Source organism: Chionomys nivalis, chromosome 15, assembly GCF_950005125.1.
Source record: "Chionomys nivalis chromosome 15, mChiNiv1.1, whole genome shotgun sequence".
In the NCBI taxonomy this organism is placed as follows: domain Eukaryota; kingdom Metazoa; phylum Chordata; class Mammalia; order Rodentia; family Cricetidae; genus Chionomys; species Chionomys nivalis.
Genome location: NC_080100.1, coordinates 9739018 through 9759962, shown reverse-complemented (window position 1 = coordinate 9759962; position 20945 = coordinate 9739018). Strand labels below are relative to the sequence as shown.

Here is a 20945-nt window from a genome sequence, read left to right as displayed (position 1 = left end):
GAGTATAGACAAGAACAGCCTTTGCTTGCTGATGGTCATAGTCCTTTAGCTCGGTGGTTCTCAACCTGTGGGTTGTGACCCCTGCACTTGGGGGGGTCAAATGACCCTTTCACAGGGGTTACCTAAGACCATTAGAAAACATATACTTACACTATGATCTATAACAATAGCAAAATTACAGTTACGAAGTAGCAATGAAAACCAATCTTATGGCTGGGGTCAGCACGCCATGAGGAACAGCATTATGGACGCTGAGAACCACTGCCTTCGTGGGCAGGAGGAAAGCTGCCAGTAGAACAACTGACTGTATTTGCCTTTGACAGCTTCGAGCACTTCTGGACACTGCCATGAATAAGCAGAACATACTGAAGAAAAAGCCCAAGCTTCTAAACAAGCATGGGATTCTCCTAGTTCCTAGGAGGTCCTCCGATCCACTCTGACCAGTGACACACTTTGACAGAGAGCAAAAAGGGCTGAAATCTTCAGATTTCATCTGCAACGTTAACTTTGAGTATTTCATCATGCACAGTAAAACCAAGAGATAAAAAGCCCATCTGGGGACATATGCAGAACACAGCATCCTCCCCCATGACCGAATCCACCCGATCTCTCTCCAGCGTCGGATGTGACTCATCACTCACCCTCCAAAGGCGGCCTCTGCAGGAATCGCAAGCTTTAACATATAAATGAAGCTAAGCCGTATCAATTTCTAAAGCACACAAGCTTGCTTCCAAGGGTAGATTTAAGCCAGCAGTAAAATCACTACCCGGCAAGATTGTCCTTTTTCATTTCCAGCTGGAGTGTGACCTAACTGATGGAAAGCCACAGCGAGATCCAAATGACAATCATGGCCAGGGTACCAGCCAAAGACGGTGGAATGAAACCCATTAGCAGGAACTTGCAGACTCCAGATTATTATTAAGAAAACTTCCACACTCAGGAATCTATTCTTCTGGGGGTTTGCCTTACCTACAGAGAGCTCCAAAATGGGTAACGTTAAGTCATTACAATGTCAGATGTCTAAACCGTTCTAAAGGGACCTAACGTGAAGATGACTCGATGTCACTCTGCTTCCCTTCTAGATGGGAAGCTCCCCTTCTTGTCACCATCTCATGCCCTCCCGTCCAGCAATTTTGTGCTGGCAGCTCTCCGCAGTGGCCTTAAGAAAGGTCAAAGTGCAGGGAACCAGAGTTTGTCCTGGCTTGAGACTTCCAGCGGGCAGGCATTCGGTTGTGCACAGCCATGGACTGGCTAGTGTGGAATAGGAATGCAATGGTTCCAGGCAGGCTCCTTTCCCCAGAGAAACACTAACATTGGTCTCTGCATGGGTACGGCTGGGGAATCTTTCAAACATTATTTTTGCTCATATTTTTTTACTCTAATAATGACATTTTGATGAATAAATTTGAAACTATTATAACATTAATTTACTTTTCATAAATTAATTTCTAATGAAAAAGAAATCAAATCTTCATTATTATAAATCGGTAGTGAGTCCACCCAGTCAGGCACAGCCTGCATACATTTTGATGTTTATGGCTTAAAAAAATAATTTAAATGATATGAGTGCTTGCTTAGGGCACCCAGACAATATGGACTTCATCTACTCCCACAGTGTTTCTTCATGCCGCAGTTAGAAGCTATTGGCCTTGGGGACAGAATCCTTAAGTCCACAGAGTACTGGCATGCCCTCTAGTGGATGTAGGTTGCAGAAAACATAACTGAAGAAAATAAACTTCACAAATCCAGATTCCCATTTTAGAGTAGTTTGAAAGGCAACTAAAGGCAGCAAATAGGAATTCTCTCTCCCCACAAGAAGGACACAGCCGCAAGGCTCGTAGACTGGGGTGCTGGGTGCCTATACTTACAAACAACTTGCTTTTGTAGAGGTACTTGCTCCTCCCACTGGAGTCTTTCACTTCTTTACTAAACACTAAGGACATCTCGAAAAGGAAGAGATGCCGCTCTCGGCCCTTCCGGATTAAGGTTTTGGGATCCCATACTTGGAAGGATTCCTGCAGGATGAGTTCTCCCTGAGACTCGATGTTTTCATCAAACCCTACAACACAAAATAAAAGCGAATCAGCTCAGAGGGAGAGCAAGCGTGACTCGGAAGGGAGCGCCAGTCTTCGTTTCCCTGCGAACGCCCTCGCTTGTTTCCAGTGTACTCCATGCTCTTCACAATGGGACCCTGACGAAGGACAATTCCTCCTAAAATACACTGTGTATATTTTCCCAAGTTTCAGACATTTCAGGGGATCCTCGCAGCCTTATTCTTTCCTTTCTACTCCTTTCTCTTGGCTTAGGTCACCTGAGGTCTGGTCTAACTCCACCCCATAACCCACATTCCTGTCTGATTCTTTACCTCTTTGGCCTGGATGTCCCTGAGACCCTCTGCTCAGGTCCTAGTCTAGTGGAGACAATGTCACTAAGCCATCTTCAGTGAGTCTGAATACTCTGCACATGAAACAGCCTGGACCTGGCAACATTGTGGCCAAGTACAGGACTTAGCAAAGCGGCCCCTGGGACAGAAGCTGCTCACTACCTCCCTTTCTGTCTCTTCTTTAGAGCAGGCACGCCCTCGAGGGCCACCATAAGCTGATCACTCACCAGTCCCTGCGCGGCTAGGAAGAGCCAGGCACCTCAACTCAGAGAAGTGAGAAAATAAATGCATACAGCTGGTTGGGTTTCCCTACCCACATGCTTCCCTACTTCCTGTGAGGCAGAAAGTTAATGTGGCCCTGCAGCTTTCCAGGACAAGTAGGAAATACACAGGATGGAGAGAAATAGGCCAGAAGACGCTCCTTCTCTTTGGAGACATCATGAAGAAGTCAGTCATATATCTGACAGCAGAGGAAGAAAAATCTCTGGTGCCTGATCTCTGAGTTTCTGCTACATACTGGCACTTGTGTTCTAATTAATAAATTTCTTGCCAATAAAATAATATAAACTAGCACAAGCATTAGGGAAAGGCCCTTTGCAGTGTTAACCTTGACCACACAGAAGCAACTTTATTAAATAGAAGCATCAGTGCAGAGTGGACTGGCTGGAATACCTGCTGGACACATTTGCCTCATTTCTGTTCATCATGTCACACACTAAATTCACTTGCTTCACAAGAAGTCTGCTTTGTGCAAACATCTAGCAACTGATAAGGAAATGGGGAAACAAGACCCCCTATAACCTTGGTTCTCAATGTCTCCATCTACTGCTTACACCTCTCTAACAGGTGTCAGGAAAGTCAGGTGGTGTTAAATAAGAGGTAGGTGACACAAAGTGCCCTGGCGCGTGGAATGGTATGGCTGTTCCCGAGTCAAGAAAGATGACGATCCCTGTATACAGAGCATCATGGAGATAATGTCACTGCACGTTAGGGGCAGGGTGCACCTGTTACCTTCCAGCATGCTCAGGTGCATGGCATCGTTGGCTCGCTTTGGAACACTGAGCATCACCTCGAGGCCATCTTTAATCTCCCCCTTTCCTTCCTCACAGCATGTGAGCAGCTCCTGGGAAAGAGCAACACTGTGAAATAGCAAAGGATTGCAAAGATGCTCTGCCAGCAGCAGCCTAGCAGATGGCAGAAATCCATGAAAACAGAGCATTCAAGAAATAAACTACCCAACTGGGAATTTTTCTTATTAAAAAGTGAGTTACTCAACAGGCAACTGGGTTTGTCCTACTTGAACGAGGACAGTGGAAGAAGACAGAGCTGGTTGCCATTGATCTATCAGTCAACCACGGTATCTCCAAAATGAGAAAATAGAATGCTATCGGTTTGCGAAGGAAGTCATGGCAGACTCCACCTGCCCCTGACCACATAACTGCACAATGTCAATATCTAGCTGGACTCTGCATCAGAACAGCAACACACCACAGACCACCCATCCTCAGTGCAGAGTGCTTACGGGGACTCTACAGACGAGCCATACCTCCTGCGGGCATCTATGTGTGCAATTCCACTTCCTGACTACTTGAAAAATCATCAGCTGCCATGTGAGGAGGACAGCAGGGAAAGCAAGCTGACACCCTGATGGTGTCACGACTGCTGTTAGTCACAGTGACAGCAATCTTGTATGTGCGGTGTACAGGAGGGACACAGCAGGATGGTCAGCAGTAAGCCTGGAGGGTCTAGGACAGTGGTTCTCAGCTTCTGAGTTGAGATTCCTTTGGCAAACCTCTATCTCCAAAAATATCTACATAGAATTCATAACAGTAACAAAATTACAGTTATGAAGTAGTAATAAAATAATTTTATGGTTGGGGTTACACAAGATGAGGAAGTATCTTAAAAGGTGACAGAATTCGGAAGGCTGGGGACCACTGTGCCAGAGGAACTCATTCCTGACAGGAGCCTTCATCTGTGGTCAGATATTTATGCTCTGTGGAGCAGGACAGAGACTCCTGGAGAGCACAGGGCGCTCCAGCTCCTGCCTGTGGAGACCGCCTTCCCGCCTGGGAGGTCTCATGTAGTCTACCACTGCTCCCAAGTGGAACTTTTTGGGAAAATGAGGTAAGATTTAGAAATAGCACAATCTTAGTGGAAACACAGGGTGAGAACAAAGCCTTTGATTCTGAGGGCAATAAGAGACAAACTTAAAGCACTTTTATAGAATTAGCGGGCAAAGGGGAAATTATCTGGATATAAACAAATTAAATTTTGCCTTCTGGCTGGCTTTATGCTCATAGCAGCTACAGATTTCTGTAGGGATGGTCATCAAGTCACTCAGTAAGATTTCATACACATAAGTCCTCAGGAGACTTTGCAGACTGAAGAGGCTTCACACGTACCTTTAAAAGGAGCTGATACTTTGTTATTCGCTGAACAGGTTTAATCAGGTAGGAAGAGATGGAATTGGCTAACCCGTGCCGCTGCTGTATCTCCTACATTTAAATAAAAACGGAAAAGCCTTATAATAGGGTCAAACTATTAACAAATGGCTACACTATCACATCAGTGACAAGTATGTGATCCAAATCCATGAGCAGTGTTTGCGCCTGCTGCAATAAGCTCTTCTTTCTTGGAGGGCTGTCAGAACCCCAGCATACACTTCTCCAGGTCGCATGGGAGGACAGCAGAGCACCGAGCAGAAAGGGGGATGCAGTATGCTGAGCCACAGTGTGTCTAGTGTGTTCTTTTCTACTGTGCATCTTGCAATCACCGTGCTTACAAATCTGAGGCTATTGTGTCAGGAGAGAAGGCAGGAATGCCGTCCAGCACTTCACAGTGCTCACCAGCTAGCTAGTAAAGCACATGACAGGTGTTCTGAAGTGCTTGTTCTGGGGAAAAGGATAATCAAAGGGCATAAGATGTCCAAAGATTGGAGGACATTATAACCAAAACCTCTTTAAAAGTCAAAGTAATCCTGCAATGGACACCAAAGACATGTATCGGTCAGGTAGGTATAACTTCCTTTATTCCTGAATGCTTAAACAAACAGGGGTTTCAGAAATTATCCTGTATTTCTCTATCTGGGGGCCCCTGTGTGGAGGCCAGAGGACACTCGTGAGGTTGGTTTCTTCTACCATCATGTGGCCGTATGGTTGAGTGCCTTACTTGTGAGCCATCTTGTTAGCCCAACAGGGATTGTTTGTTTTGTTTTAAAGTTGTGGCTGCGCACATGCTCTCTATGCTTAGGCTTTCTAGACTGTAGCTGCATGTGAAATACTACAGCAATCAGAGCATTAGGCCGGGCAAGGCTTCACTATACACTGAGTCCTCCCTGAGCACAACAGGGTCATGCCACTACTCCCTGGCCTTGTCACCACGGGTACACAGCACTCAGTACCTTCTGCCAGTCACAATCTGCCACATATCTGACTAGTTCTGAAACCCAAAATATATTTAATAATATTGTATCCCTCGCCCTTTACAGAAACAATATCTCTGCACCATCTTTGAAAAGCAGAGGACCCCCATGCTAAGCCTACTCAAGCATACAATTGATAGACATCTACTTGACCTGGTAGTGAAATTGCTAGGACTTTCAGAAATTGCTAGGTCACTTTCAGAAATACATGAGATTAGTAAGTTTATATCTTTTATGTATACTCTTGTATATAAAATTAATGGTAATATATAAGGGATAGTTACAAGTATGTCTATATTAAAGACCTAAATGTCTTATGCATATATGATTTCTAATACAATAGATGCATTCTAAGCAGAAGCACATATAAGAAATCACAAAATAGGGGCTGGTGAGATGGCTCATGGGTAAAGGCACCTGCTACAGGGCCTGATGACCCAAGTTTCATCTCCAGGAGCCAGCTACACTGTGGAAAGAACCAACTCCTGAAAGTTGTCCTCTAAGCTACATGCATATGAGCACGCATACGCGCGCATGCACACACACTAAATACAATGTAATAAAACATAAAAGATACTCCAGTATAAACATGAGAGATGAAAATAAATTATCCTAGCAGTGTGGTAAAAGTTGCACTTCACCGGTAGTGAATTCAGCTTGGACATTCTCATGGCGCTTCAGTAATCGGATACTTACATCAAAATAGGACCCTGCATGTTCGAGTATTAGCTGAGTAGAATCAGGCTTATTTTTGCAGTATGTGACGTACATCTGAAACTTGTCTGCCTATAACAAAAAAAAGAAAGAGAGAGAGGGAGAAAGAAAGAAAGAAAGAAAGAAAGAAAGAAAGAAAGAAAGAAAGAAAGAAAGAAAGAAAACAGGAGCATTTTATTTAGGTATCTTCTCCCAACTACAAGTCACAACGTAAAAGCCTTTGATGTGGGAGATAAATTCTCTGGACTAAGGAAATCTAAGCTTCCACAGGAGAAACTGTTTATAAGAAAAGCCACTGCACTAAGAGGCCTCGCCTGGGCGAGAGCCTCTTTCCCTGAGCAGACCAGGCCCTCATGCAGGACAAACCTCAACATCAACCAGAGGCTTGGCTTGATGTTCTAGTTCAAGCCATCAGTATGACCAATAAGAACGCATCCCAGTGGGACCCACGGGAATCTCTCTCTGGGAGGGAAGGTGTACTTTTCCAGGTGCCAAGGAAGCTGCAGAAGACAGCAACCGAGAAGAAGTGCACAGAACCCTCCCTGCTTCTTCCCACCATGTGAGAGAGAATGAGTAGCGGGGGCTCTTTACCCAGGTGACAAAGCAGTGTCCCACATCCTCTGGCAGCTGCTCATACTTCTCCAGTTCCTTTAGGAAGATGCTGGAAAGAGATTGTTATGAAGGCGTTGAGATCATTTTACTAGTAAGATACTCCAGAGTTGGAAAACTTCTGTGTCCTCTGCATTTTAAGTTTTAACAAAATTTGTAGCTCCTGACTAGGATAAGTTACTCTAACTTGAAGCAGTCCATTTGGTGTTCAAATCTTTCCTAACAGAAACTTCACACTAGCAGTCTCCTCGAGGAAGACACTAGTGTTAGGCAGCTGGAAGAAAATACTACGGTCTCACTCACAAGCAGAGCCTAGAAAGGTCAACTCCTAGGAATCCAGAGTAAACAGTGGGTACTGGGGGCTGGGAGAGTCAGGAGGGGCGTGGGGATAGGCTGGTCAACAGACGAGCTTTTCCTCCACAGGAGGCCCACCACCTGGTCTCACTACAGTGACGTGAACTCAATGAAAAACAATGCATTCCATGTTTCAAAGTAGAAGAAATTTAAATATACACAGCTGACTGGCTCTAGTCAAATCTCAAAGAATCACTGAACTCTGCTAAATTCAGCTGTAAATCTTTTTTCGTAATGGAGTATCACCGCAGTCTCCCTCACTGGAGTGAAGCCGCTTACTTGTTGTGGAACTCGTAGATTTCCTGCATGTTCCCAAAGATGATGAGTTCTTTGTTGACAATGCCTGGGGGGATCTCCTCCACCCCGCTGGTCATTTCCCACAGGTAGGTCTGCCCAAGAAGGAAGCAAAGGGATAAAAAAAAATCAGCTCCAACTTTCAAGAAGCAGCCACTCCGACAGCCTATAAACAGGGACCGGGAGCCTAGGAGTGTTTGTAAGAGTGGTCCCTCTGAGCAAACATGAAAAACGTCTCTTTTTATAGTTGCTGTTAACACTTGGGAAGATTTATTAAAGGTCTTTAGCTTATTCCCAGCTTCAAAATTGGAATGAAATCTGTCACAAGGTAAAAACACAAAACAAAATAACAAAACCAAGCAGGGTGTGCCCGAGTACCAGGCGCCATACTGTCAGGCACATTTCTTTGAAGCTGCTATTCTCTACACAGAGAATGTGAGCCAGGCTATCCATGTGACAAGTGAATGAGAGGTTTAGTGCTGTGTCATCTCTGCAGTGAGCCAATGTACTCCTGGAACACCACAGAACACGGGGAACATGGACGCTACACTGTCACTATGCCGATACCAGCAGCAGAGTAATAAAACAGCAGGCTGAAACTCAGTCTGAATGGACAAGAAGACTTACATCCATGCACTCTCGGAGGTCTCGCACATAAGCCTTTTCAGTCTGAATTAGCTCAGCCATTATGAACCTTGAAATGAACACAAAATTGTTCAGCTCAGTTAAGCTATATACTTAGACTCTTTGTCATCTATTTTATAGAGATTCATTAAATAAATGGAGAGCCTAGAAGTATTATACCTAAAGTAAAGGCTCGAGGAAGACAGAACGACAGTCATCTACTAATTCCAAGTTATTTGAAAACACTCCACCAGAGTGCCTATGGCGACACCCAGGCTGCCCAGCTCCACTCTGGACTGTGGCTTGGCTTAGCAGTGCCTTCCTCAGTTCATACCCTCTGGATTCCAGATACACTGTTCCCTCTAAGTTCCCACAAAATGATAACCAAATCTCTCCTCACACTGCCAAATGTCCCCGGGCAACAAAACTACCAGAGCGGGAACTCAGTGGAGGTAGGGAGATCTTTAGTTAGTAAGCATAGCTTACAAAGTTTTTAAATACCTACATCTGAGTTGTCAGTTTTCTCTACCACTGTTAGCAAGCAATTTGCCAACCTAGGAAAGGAAGGCACAGAGAAAACAGGACAAGACACCGAGTCATGTGATAAGTTAGCTCTCAGAGAAGTGAGGTCTCAGCAGACACTTGACTGCCACGCTTGCCCAGCAGCCTGTCTGCAGGCTGGCTGACACTCCCTTCACTGTGGCAGGCAATCAATGCTGGCTTACTCTTTCCTGCGGGCAGATTTCCGTTTCTCTTCATTGAGTTCGTGAGCAGCGTCCCGAAGCTTGACCTCTGACCCAGGGATGCTGGCAGGAATAATGTCCAGCTGAAGGCTTTTGCTCTGTGGAATGAGAGTCAATGAAGCCAGTTAACGAGAGCAGCTGAGATGGCATGGGACCAAGACCACGACTTGTCCAAGGGCGTACAAAGCAATTCACCGATTTGTTGGAATCTGAAGAAATCCCCAGGGCTTTCTCCAAAGAGGTCCGGTACTTCTCCATGCGCAGAGAGAAGTCTCTATACCTCTTATCCACCGCGGTCACACATTTTTTAATCTCTGCTGCATGGGCATGCCCTTTTTCACAAAAGCCATCGGCCAGCTGTATCAATAGCTTCACTCTCTCTTTGGTTTGCTGTGAAAACAACGGGAAAGTGCTATGAGGCACGTGAACCCAACGCACAGGGGAAGTGGCACCCTGTCTGCCCCAAAACCATCCAGCCTGCCTCCCAGAGGCTGGACTGCCAATCTTCCCTCTGCTCTTCCACAGTGAGTGGAGTTCTTATGAGCTCAAAGTTAGAACTGAGTGCATCTGTCAAGGGTCTCCTCTGGTCAGTGAATGAATGAATGAATGAATGAGGAGGTCCATGCAGGAGATTCTTTAGCTTTACTCTACTTTGCGCATCAGATATGCGTTGCATATGCAGTTCCTTGCTGCATACACGTTTTTCTGTGCATCTAGTTCTGACCTCCAGATCTTCAGGGACAACCAGGCACCAAGAACAGCCCACAGGAAAACTCACCAACAGCAAACTCTCTTCTGAGAAGCAGCTCCATTTTTATAACAAAGGCTATTTCACTTTATGCACACAGAAAAGTATGAAGTCAATCAAGACTCCGTACTTTCCTTAGCGTTAGGGCTTACCATACAGAAAAGGTTATGCACACGCAGCATCAGCTTCACCCAGCTCTGACTTCTCAGCACCCTTTCACGTCACCACCCTGATTAGCTACTACTGGGGATTTCAAGGAAGCAAATTATTGTTTCAAGGAACCTGCTTTTCTCAGTTACACTTTAAAAATAAAACAAGATTTATCTATTTTCATCTTATGTGCATGGATGTTTTGCCTACACGTACACTTATGCACCACCAGTGTGTTGGGGCATCAGATTCTGTGGAACGTGAGTTTCAGACAGCTCTAGGCCATCATGTGGGTGCTGGGAATAGAACCTGGGTCCTAGGGAAGAACAGCCAGTTCTCTTAACCACTGAGTCATATTTAGAAAATCAACTGAAAATTGTTGAAAACAAAGTCAGATTTCAACTCCCATGCTAAACTATCTTATTTTGTAAATGTGAAATGAAAGTTTTGAGCCAGAATTCTCTGGGAAACCTCCCTAGTCTGAATTCACAGCAAGACGTGGGGCTGAGCACCTAGTTCCCATTACTTGGCCCAGGTCTTCCTCTGGCTCTGTTTACAGCTGCTTCTGCCGAGAAGACTATACCCTAGATATCCCCAGAGAATGTCCTTCACATCTCTTCTCTAAAAAGGACCACCTTCCTAACAGTTCTGTGGACCATCTTCCTAACAGTCCCGTAGACCACCTTCCTAAGTATCCCATGGACCACCTTGCTAACAGTTCTGTGGACCACCTTCCTAAGTATCCCGTGGACCACCTTGCTAACAGTTCTGTGGACCACCTTCCTAAGTATCCCGTGGACCACCTTGCTAACAGTTCTGTGGACCACCTTCCTAAGTATCCCGTGGACCACCTTGCTAACAGTTCTGTGGACCACCTTGCTAACAGTTCTGTGGACCACCTTGCTAACAGTTCTGTGGACCACCTTGCTAACAGTTCTGTGGACCACCTTCCTAAGTATCCCGTGGATCACCTTGCTAACAGTTCTGTGGACCACCTTCCTAAGTATCCCGTGGATCACCTTGCTAACAGTTCTGTGGACCACCTCCAAAGCACAGTTGCTCTGTGTCAGTCACTCTCTGATCTACTTATTATCTTCTAAGATGGTGTAAATTATTTCTATCTTTTGTATGACTTGTTTGTCTTTCTGGTATGAACGTCACCTCCAGAACAGGGGGTGTTATATACTAATATCTCTTCCACTGTGGTAATAAAGTCCACCCGAGGAAATAATGCTAAATCTGCATAGACAAGTTTTAACAGTTTAAGTACCTTAAGAGCTGGGAATAAGTAAAAATAAAAATAAAGACAACACAGTTTGCCGACCTTAATACAGTAAACAAAACCTAATATAACATAATTTTTAACAAAATCAATGGTTAGTTGTACAGACTTGGGAACAGCGTGGTCAGACGATACCTACAGTTTTAGATTTTACAAAACACAAGATTTAAAGATATGCAACCCACTGTCTTAACATTCCAATAGCCACACTCAAACTCAATAGTAAGGAATGTTTGGGAGTAATGGGAAACTTCCCACACCTGAGTGAATGGGGTGGACCCATCACTGAAATCAATAGCAGTGCAGCCCCGGGGCTGTGAAGAGGCTAAGGAGACCAACATGACTGGGAGCCGAGCAGAGGAGGAAACGGCTGCTTTCTGATCTACCTCTGGGTGCAACATTAGGCACTTTCCTTAACATCCTTCCAATCAAAGGATCGCTGGAGAAAAACACAGAATTGTAACACTCCCAGTAATAACGATTTTGTACCTTTACTAACAAAACAAGAATTACATGGTTGAATGTGCTATATCCAGGGAATGGAAAGCCACGGTCCTCACCTTTGACGCAGGACCAGTCTGCTCTCTGGGTGTCCTCGGGATCTCTAGGAGTGGGCATTTTCCACCTTGCCTGAGTCCCACCCTCCCCAGTGCCCAGCATCCCACCCAGGGCACTAGGGAACCAGCTCTCTGCAGCCCCAGTGCATGATGAACAGGACCAGGCTACCCAAGGCCCAGCGCACTCAGAAACTGCAGGGAAACAGAGGAAAGGCCAGGAGGAGAGGCCAGGAGGAGGAGCCAGAAATGTTACAGAAGCAAAAACACAAACAGGCCAAACACAAAGTAGTTGTTGTGACATCAATTGGTGGGAAAAGTCCTCTTTATGTCTTCAAAGCTGGTTAAGACAAAACATTCTAGATGTTTTGGGTTTTTGGAGACAGGGTCTCTCTCTATAGCCCTGGCAGGACTGAACTCATTATGTAGACCAGGCTAGCCTTAAATTCACAGAAATCCATCTGTCTCTGCTTCCCAGGTTCTGGGATTATAGGTGTGTGCCATCATGGCCAGTTCCTCCCTCCCTCCATACCTCCCCTCTCTCCCTCCCTTCCCTCCTTTTAGCCTCTCTCTCTTTTTTTTTTAAGATAATCAATTATTCCTGTTCCTTTATAGGAATACTTGTTTGTATCTTTTTGTAAAAAAAAAAAAAATATGTTATTCAGGTTGGTCAATTATTTTTCACTCTTAAATCAGAAATAACTGTCAGCATCTTCTAAAAACTCAAACATTCTGTTAAAATGTATTTTTAAAAAAATCTTTCAGAGTGTGTACACACACCCACACAAAATAAAACCAACCATTTACTGAATATCAAGCTGGGGGGGGTCACTGAATGAGACTTGCTGTTAAGCTGGAAATCTGAGTTCGGTCCCCAGGATCACATGGTCAAAGGAGAACCAATTCCCACAAGCCATCCTCAACCCCTCCATGTATGCTGTAGCATATATAGCTCAACACAAATGGTATTTAAAAACAAACTCTGAGGACAAAAAAGCAGGAAAATCATAGAGAAGGGAACTAATTCTAGGCAATTCAAAACACCCTGAGATAAAGACCAGAACCAGCCCCGGGGAAGCATGCTTTCGGGAACAGTCTGTGTCCATGTGCCTACTTATTTATAGTCCAGGTGACACCAAGATACAACCCATCTGAAATAGGCATCCAATTCTTTTAAAGAGAAAAGCGGCAATGCCTCCAGTGTCACAAACACATGAACAACCAGTAACCGAAACTGTGACATCAGCTTTGCCAGCTGTAGCCACAGACAGTGTTGGGAACTGACTGCGCTGAGCGGTGCCACTGTGACACTTTCCAGATCACACACCCCCTAGTATGTCAGAAAAACAGCAACACTTGATAAAATAACTCAAAAAGCAAACAAGAGGAAGACAGCCAAGAAATAACACAAGAACAAAGCAAAAGCTAGAAGACATGCAGGTTGTCGTGGAAATCAGGTGAACATATCACAGGTAAATAAACTGAGACCATTAAAGGCTCCCACCGGGGAAGAACATCACATCAGCTCAGCCTATGGCACCGCACTGGGCAGCCATTTCTCTGGTGTCACAGGCCTTTCAACACTGCCTCTGACAAGTACCCTTCCCTGAAGTGGATGTTCTGGGTTGTGCTGGGAGAGTCGAGAAGACTCGCGGACCAGAAACCCATTCCTGCAGGTTTACCTTGGCCGTTATCTGAAACTCCTCGTGTTCTTTCAGCAGCTCCTGGGTGTGCTGGATGCTGGACCCTGTAGAGGTGTGTGTGGAAAGGTAGAACTCCCCGTTGTCATGGATCCACTCTAACGCCTACGGAAGAGCAATGCAAACACGTTTAAGGGAAGCAGACATCACCGCATGCCTCGTCGTGTAGGCCAAGGTCGGCACGCATTAACAACCCCTCATACAGATACACGGCTGATAGGAGCATCACGGCTCCAGGGTTAAAGAGCAGGGCAGGGCAAAAGGATTCTGTCACCAACATGACAATGGTTCAAAGAGTTCTTATGACCATGATCCTAACAGGACAGTCAGAGAACCTCTACTCAATGTCTCTTTTCAAGAACAGAGGTGGGTTGGGTGAAGGACAGTCTGAAACCTTGTGATGGCAAAGGTCCGGACACACAGGGAGCCACAGCTTTCTAATGCTACAGGGGTTTCAAGTCAAAACAGGTGTGCCTTTCTAGCCTTCGGTTTCCTTCCCAGACTACTATGTCCCTGGGACCACCTGGACTGATGCCTACTTCACTTGTGCTTGGGGGTGGAGAGGACCCATCCCACAGTATGCAGAATCTCCCGCTGAGGAGAAGCCAGGACTTCGCCTTCCCAGTCTAATGACAACGCTTGAGGAAAGGTGTCAGTGCTTAAAATGGAACCGGACTATTTAAACAAGTCCGAACAGGCCAAGCTAAGGAAAACCAGCATTTTAAAAAGCAGGAATGTCTGTGTCCCAGAGTCCTGAAGCCATCTGTGCTAACATGTTGCTGTTGGAATACCCAATAGCTTCTCTTTCAGATACATCCACTGCATTGTTGGCAGTGTGTGTGCACATGTGCACACTGAACGTGTAGGTGAACCTGTGTGAAGGTCAGAGGTTAATTTATGATGTCACCACTCAGGAGCCAGCCACTCTCATTTTAGGCAGTTTCTCTCACTGGCTTGGGACTAATCAAATAGGCTAGGCTAGCTGGCCACGAGACCCCAGAGATATGCCTATCTCTGCCTCCCTCAGAACTGTGATTTTAAGTGTATACCTCCATAGCACGACTTTTTTATTTTGTTTTGTTTAACTTTTTTTTAAAATGTCGGTTCTGGGGTTCAAATTTAGTCCTAAGAACTTTACCTCCTATGCCACTGCCCCCAGTCCCACTGTGGAATTTTTGTAGGAAATCAAGCCATGGGGCAGTTCAGCTATCAGCTGGACATTTTCTTCTTTGTGCTTAGAGACAGTCAGTCCATCTTGGAAACAATGTTAACACTGGCAAAAATGAAGGCTCCATTGAAAAGCGTTTCCAAGTACACACTGGAGAGGCAGATGACCTTAGGAATAAGAGTGGCCGGAACCCCAGGCTGCAACCAGATTCCATGAGAAACTAGGGAACCAGATGCCTGCCCCCCACCTTACAAAGTGCAAAGGAGAAAGACGAAAAGTGAGTCAGATTGCAATCACGATGAGAAAAGGAGGACCGTATCAGAGGGAGGCCATGAGAGGCGGGGTCTCCTGTGGGACTTGTAGGCTAAGGAGCAGCCCGGGGATGACATGTGTGATCAGAGGCCAGCTTGGCCTGCCACAGGGCAGAAAGCAGAAGAGACCAGAGCAGAGGCTGTGGAGAGCAAGTGAGCCCACAGAGGTGCGGGCAGAGCTTGAAGTTCTTTATAGCCGTGAATATGGGCACTATATGGAGAAGGATGAAATGGAGACTGAGCGGAAATGACAGAGGCTCTGTTGGAATGGGGAGGGTAGAGTGGGGAACACCCCTAACTAAGAAACAAAGGGGGGGGGCAAGGAGAACAAAGGAAAGGCAGGGATCGAAGACACACCTGTCACTCCTCACTGAATACCATGAGAGTGAGGCCCGGGCACAGGGACTCAGGAGAGCAGCTTAGCTTCTGGTGAGGCCAAAGTGGAGACCCGATGAGGAGTACCAGAAATTTATACATCTGGGAGCCGAAAATAGAGGTCAGGGCCGGGAGACACCCAGGGACAGATAAGAGGAGAGGAAGTATCAAAAACAGCGTAAACTCCATCCCAGGCAGCTTCAGTGGTGGAGATAAGAGAGGGAGCCCTGGGAGGTGGAAGCAGGAAGGGCCAGGGGAATGACAAGCCCAGAGGTGGTATCATGGAGACCATGCCCCTTTCCACACTGCCATCCACTTAGAAATCTTAGCGTGCGACACTGAAAACCACAAAATCTGAGGGAGCATGATCTGCCGTGAGCCGCGGATGTCTACCAGATGCCATGGGTCCATGTGGAGCAGAGCTCAGGACAGCAACAGGGCAGGTCCCCATCAGCAATGCCAGAAGGACACAAAGCTGTGCTCCCTGCAGCTGAACTGAACCTAACGTGTGAAAGGATGTGTAACCCCGCCTCGTTCCTCGTTAGGACCCAGAGCCACCTCCATAACACGGAGCACCGTGGAACACCTTTAAAGGTGTGAGGAAAATGCAGTGCAGTGTCATGAGACACCACAGCCTGCCACTGTGCGGATCTGATCACAGATGAGAGGCCAACAGACAACCAGAGCCAAGCTCCAGAATCTGTAGGTAGTTGAGACGTTCTGAACATGGCTGTCCTTTGAAACTAATAAACTCTATATTCTATGTGAGAAACCTAAACTGAAATTTGATGGAGGTGGGTCTTGTATCTATCTGTTGCTTTCATTGGTTAATTAATAAAGAAACTGCTTGGCCTTTGATAGGACAAAAAATTAGGTAGGTGGAGTAGACAGAACAGAATGTGGGGAGAGAGAAAGCCCAGTCAGGCAGTCGCCATGATTCTCCCGCCGGACACAGACGCAGGTTAAGATCCTCCCAGATAAGCCACCAGCTCTTGGTGCTATACAGAATATTAGAAATGGGTTAGATCAATATGTAAGAGCTAGCCAATAAGAGGCTGGAACTAATGGGCCAGGCAGTGTTTAAAAGAATACAGTTTCCATGTAATTATTTCGGGGCATAAGCTTGCCATGCGGGCGACTGGGTGCCGGGGACGCAGCCCCGCTGCTCTTATTACTTCACAAAGAGCCCACACTGGACTCTCAGGACAGAGGTCAACACTGCCCGCCCACAGGAGCAGCCCTGGGTGGCAATCACTTCACACAGAGGATGTCCACCCCAAGCCTAGGCACACTCAGGTTTTGAGGGAATGAAATTAATCCTGCATTTCTCTGCCTATACTGAAGCCAAAAAGAACCGAGATGAATTTTACTGCTTAAGACATAAGTAAATAGATTACTTTAAAATGAAGTTCAGTCAGTCTGAAGACAGTCTCCCCATACGCACTTTATCCCACAGTGCCCTCAGGATAAAATGGACCCTTCATGTCTCTGCTTCAGCCAAACTCAAGAACCCTTTTTGATTATTTTGAATTATTAGAAATTCTATCATGTTTCTCATGTAGTTTTAGCTCAATTTACCTGAAAATTCACTTTTTCCTTAATATATAAACAGCAGTGTAAGAGAGAAAGCACCTGCTGAGTTTCTATATGCACTTAACCAGGACTCGACAAAGCTTTGGAAACAATCGCATCAATGACTTGTACTTGGCAGCTCTAGGTGTGAGCTGAAGGCAGCTCAGGAAAACCAAATGGCACACTTGTTTTTTTTTTTTTTTTTTTTTTTTTGGGTTTTTCGAGACAGGGTTTCTCTGTGGCTTTGGATCCTGTCCTGGAACTAGCTCTTGTACACCAGACTGGTCTCGAACTCACAGAAATCCGCCTGCCTCTGCCTCCCAAGTGCTGGGATTAAGGGTGTGCGCCACCACCACCCGGCTCAAATGGCACACTTGTACAGCATGAAACAAACAGGGGGTCACACTTTCACAGGCTTTGGGGCTTTATTTTTGTTACAAACTTAATTAAAAGGCATGGTTGTTTCTGCCATAAGAACGTAGTGTGTTAAAGAGGGTTTTTATAACAAAAATCTGCCCATCTAGGAAAGGAGGTGTGAGCATGGGTGGAGCACTAACTGCTGAGCACTCCAGTGTGAGCATGGGTGGAGCACTGACTGCTGAGCACTCCTGTGTGAGCATAGGAGGAGCACTGGTCTGCTGAGTACTCATCCTATGTGAGCATGGGTGGAGCACTAACTGCTGAGCACTCACTCCTGTGTGAGCATGGGTGGAGCACTAACTGCTGAGCACTCACTCCTGTGTGAGCATGGGTGGAGCACTGGTCTGCTGACCACTCCTGTGTGAACATGGGAGGAGGGTGTGGGAAACCCAGTATGCACTGACCTGTTTGGCGCTCCTTTCAAAGACCACATACTGCTGGCACTGGTCCAGCCGCCTTTTTCTCATGGTCCAATAATGTAATACCCTGTTTTCCCGCTGGAAGAGTTCATTCAAGATATCTAAGATGAAAAAGGAAAAGATGTTAGTGCTTGTTCTCCACTGAAACACTAGAATCTCTTGTTTTCACTGAGATGTCTCTGCTTATTTCACAGCAAGACAGGCTAAGAAAGATGCTGCTCCTGTCTAAGACCTCAGTCGGCACCTGAAGCAGACTCCTTATTCTCTCACCCTTGAGTCTGAAGCCACCGTGGGATACATATGAGAGTCTGTCTTAAATTAACAGTGCAATAGAGCAGGAAATTAAAAATAATTTGTTGGTTCCTTATATTGGTTAAACATAAAGCCTTAGGAGGAGAAGGAGGGAACTAGAGGAGCAGAGGACCAGGAAGCAGTGAAGGCGAAAATACCTTACATAGAAACTAAAACTGATAAACAATAGCTACTGTCAAAACATTGGACACAAAAAAATCAGGAAAAATTACTGGGACATATAAGTCACAGACCTAATTTGCTAAACAGATATCTCTGGAACTCCATTGATAGCTCAGATAACCTATTCTAACTTCTGACCTCTGCTGCCACCTCCTGAGGGCTGGAATCACAGCTGTACACCATCACGCCTGGTTCATGCAGCACTAGGGACTGAACCCAGCACTGCACATACGCCAGGCAAGCACACTGTCAACTGATCTACATCCTCGTGGTCCACTTTTCACTTTCAACTTCTGTTTATTTGGTGCTGAGGAGGGCATTTGAAGGGATTAGGACATGTGGTCTTGTTGGAGGAAGTACGTCACCGGGGGTGGGCTTGAGGTTTCAGAAGCTCGAGCCAGACCCAGTGGCACACTCTTCTTGCTGCCTGATGATCCAAATGGAGGACTCTCTAAGATCCTTCTCAAGCACCATGCCTGCCTGCATAAAGGCTGCCATGCTTCCCGCCATGAAGACAATGGACTAAAACCCTGACCTGTACGCCAGGCTCAATCAAATGTTTTCCTTTATAAGGCTTGTCGTGGTCAATGTGTCTCTTCACAGCAATAAAAACCCTGACTAAGACAATACCTTTAAGTTTTCTTTTTTTATAGTAAATTCATTCTAGAAGTTAGTAAAACAAAGAAAAAGCTTCAGAAAAGAAGTGTCAAGACAGAAATTCATGTCAAACCATTGATACCTGTAAAATAATTTTGTCACATTAGGAAGTCTTAAAAGCAGCAGGCAGTGTGCTTTATGAGAAAGCACAAGAGTCCCAGCTGTGCGTCAGCTCAGCAGTCGCACTGTTCTGCTGCACGGAAAACCTCAGCCAGGTTAGCAAAGTCAGTTCAGATTTTATTTAGTGACTTGCTGAGGTCAACCAGGGCCATCATGTGACCATGGGTTTAGTCATCCATTGGGGCCCATGAACTCATCATGTTAATTAATGAAGATAATGTCTGCCTCCCTTCCAGATCTCTCAGTGCCAATAAATAGCTCAGCAATGGTGCAGAGTCCCCGGGGGCTTTATTTCCAGTTATTGAAAGCAGAGGAAATCTGAGATAAGGTTATCTTAGTAGCTCTGGCTGTCTTGGAACTCACTCTATAAACCAGGCTACCCTTGAACTCAGAGATCCGCCTGCCTCTGTGAATGCTGGGGTTAAAGATGTGGACCAACACACCCAGCTATTTTGAAATTTTTAAATCTGTCAGAGTATTAAGCTACCACTTCCACCCAAGCGCTGCATGCGAATGGCAATTGGTGCATCAAGAAATTCCTCTGCTCGCGTTTCCGGCTCTGAGTAGTAATAAGTTGTTCAAAGAGCAGCTAAGCACAGTGTCCGGGGGTGGCTCTAGTTCCTGAGAGACAATGAGACCGTTCGTCTGACTCCCTGGATTGATCTCGCAGGGTTATACTGGCAGCCTGCCTGCAAGTCCCAGGTAGTTGCATCTTCCTGCCCTCATTCTAAGAGATGCACAAACCTTTTGTCACCAAGTATACTGCAGGAGAAACAATATTCCCAGCAGTCCACAGTCTCCATTACTCCAAGACACAAGGGTCCATGTTACAACGTTTGCAGACAAAGCTCAGGTTCAGCTGGGTGAAAGTGGTTACAGCAGCTACTCTGTCTGTATACCTCTGGCTTCATCTATTTCATGTTCTATATACACCAACCCCACTAATTCATTTGGGTATAAAGTTCCTCAGACCTTTTTCTATCCATCTACAAGTAATTTTAAAAAATGTATTATACACAAGTGGTATTAAACTATATAACACTTTGCAATTTGCTTTTATCAGTTAACCATGTCTTAGCTATACATCACTGAAAGCACTTTGTAGCCACAATACTGGTCCATGATTTCTGACTTAGCTTTTAAAACTACTCTGCATTTAAATAACTGCAGTCTTCATTTCTGACATATGTCCACTCACATACATTAACAGGCACGGACAGTAACTATCTACCTAACTGCGATGTTTTCTGTTTTGTACATAGCTCACTCAGTACATTACTGGGCTACGTATTTCTTCGTGTTCGTTACTGAACTGCCAGCTAATGAGGCTGTCATTAGCATGACCTGACACTTAGGACAAGCAACAGGGAAGCGGAGTGGCAGCATGCTCACTTTTCACTTGCTGCTCCGGGGCTTTGATGTGCGTCACCATTCCTGGCATGCTCACGCTGTTCCTGTGCAGGTATTTCAGGAAGACGTCTGCATTCCTTCGGGCCAGTGTGCAAGCCTAAGAAACAATGGAGGACAAGGTAGTGGTCACGTGATTCCTGCAGATATGTGTCTGGGGGACAATGTATAGGTGATGTGATTCATGCAGATTTGTGTTTCTGAGAATATGGAAACACCAATCTCATAAAGCTTTATCAGAAGTCTTTTACTTAACAGCCATTTGGTCAACTTATGTTTACAAAATGCAGAGATTAAATCTATTTAAAATTAAAAAGAAACACTCCTTCACTTTGCAAGGTCAGATCATGTTAGGACTGCTCAGTGCATAGGCTGTGTGGCAAGACACTGAAGGCAGCCATTGACCTATGGTCAAAGAGGAAGCGGAACCCTTCCTTTTCCAG

The 20945-nt window shown here is 45.5% G+C and overlaps 1 protein-coding gene across 10 annotated transcripts in view; it reads right to left on the bottom strand.

Annotated features, from left to right (window-relative positions):
• Trio (trio Rho guanine nucleotide exchange factor) overlaps positions 1-20945 on the bottom strand; it is a 282715-nt gene that overhangs the window by 88932 nt on the left and 172838 nt on the right. For all 10 annotated transcript variants that reach the window (XM_057789603.1, XM_057789604.1, XM_057789612.1 and 7 more), the window contains exons 19-30: positions 20488-20602; positions 17830-17945; positions 13562-13684; positions 9341-9535; positions 9128-9243; positions 8406-8472; positions 7764-7873; positions 7113-7182; positions 6504-6593; positions 4789-4881; positions 3395-3506; positions 1869-2059 (exon numbers count right to left, since the gene is read on the bottom strand). In XM_057789603.1, coding sequence (XP_057645586.1) covers positions 1869-2059; positions 3395-3506; positions 4789-4881; positions 6504-6593; positions 7113-7182; positions 7764-7873; positions 8406-8472; positions 9128-9243; positions 9341-9535; positions 13562-13684; positions 17830-17945; positions 20488-20602 — 1398 coding nt within the window. The remainder of the gene's footprint in view (positions 1-1868; positions 2060-3394; positions 3507-4788; positions 4882-6503; positions 6594-7112; positions 7183-7763; positions 7874-8405; positions 8473-9127; positions 9244-9340; positions 9536-13561; positions 13685-17829; positions 17946-20487; positions 20603-20945) is intronic.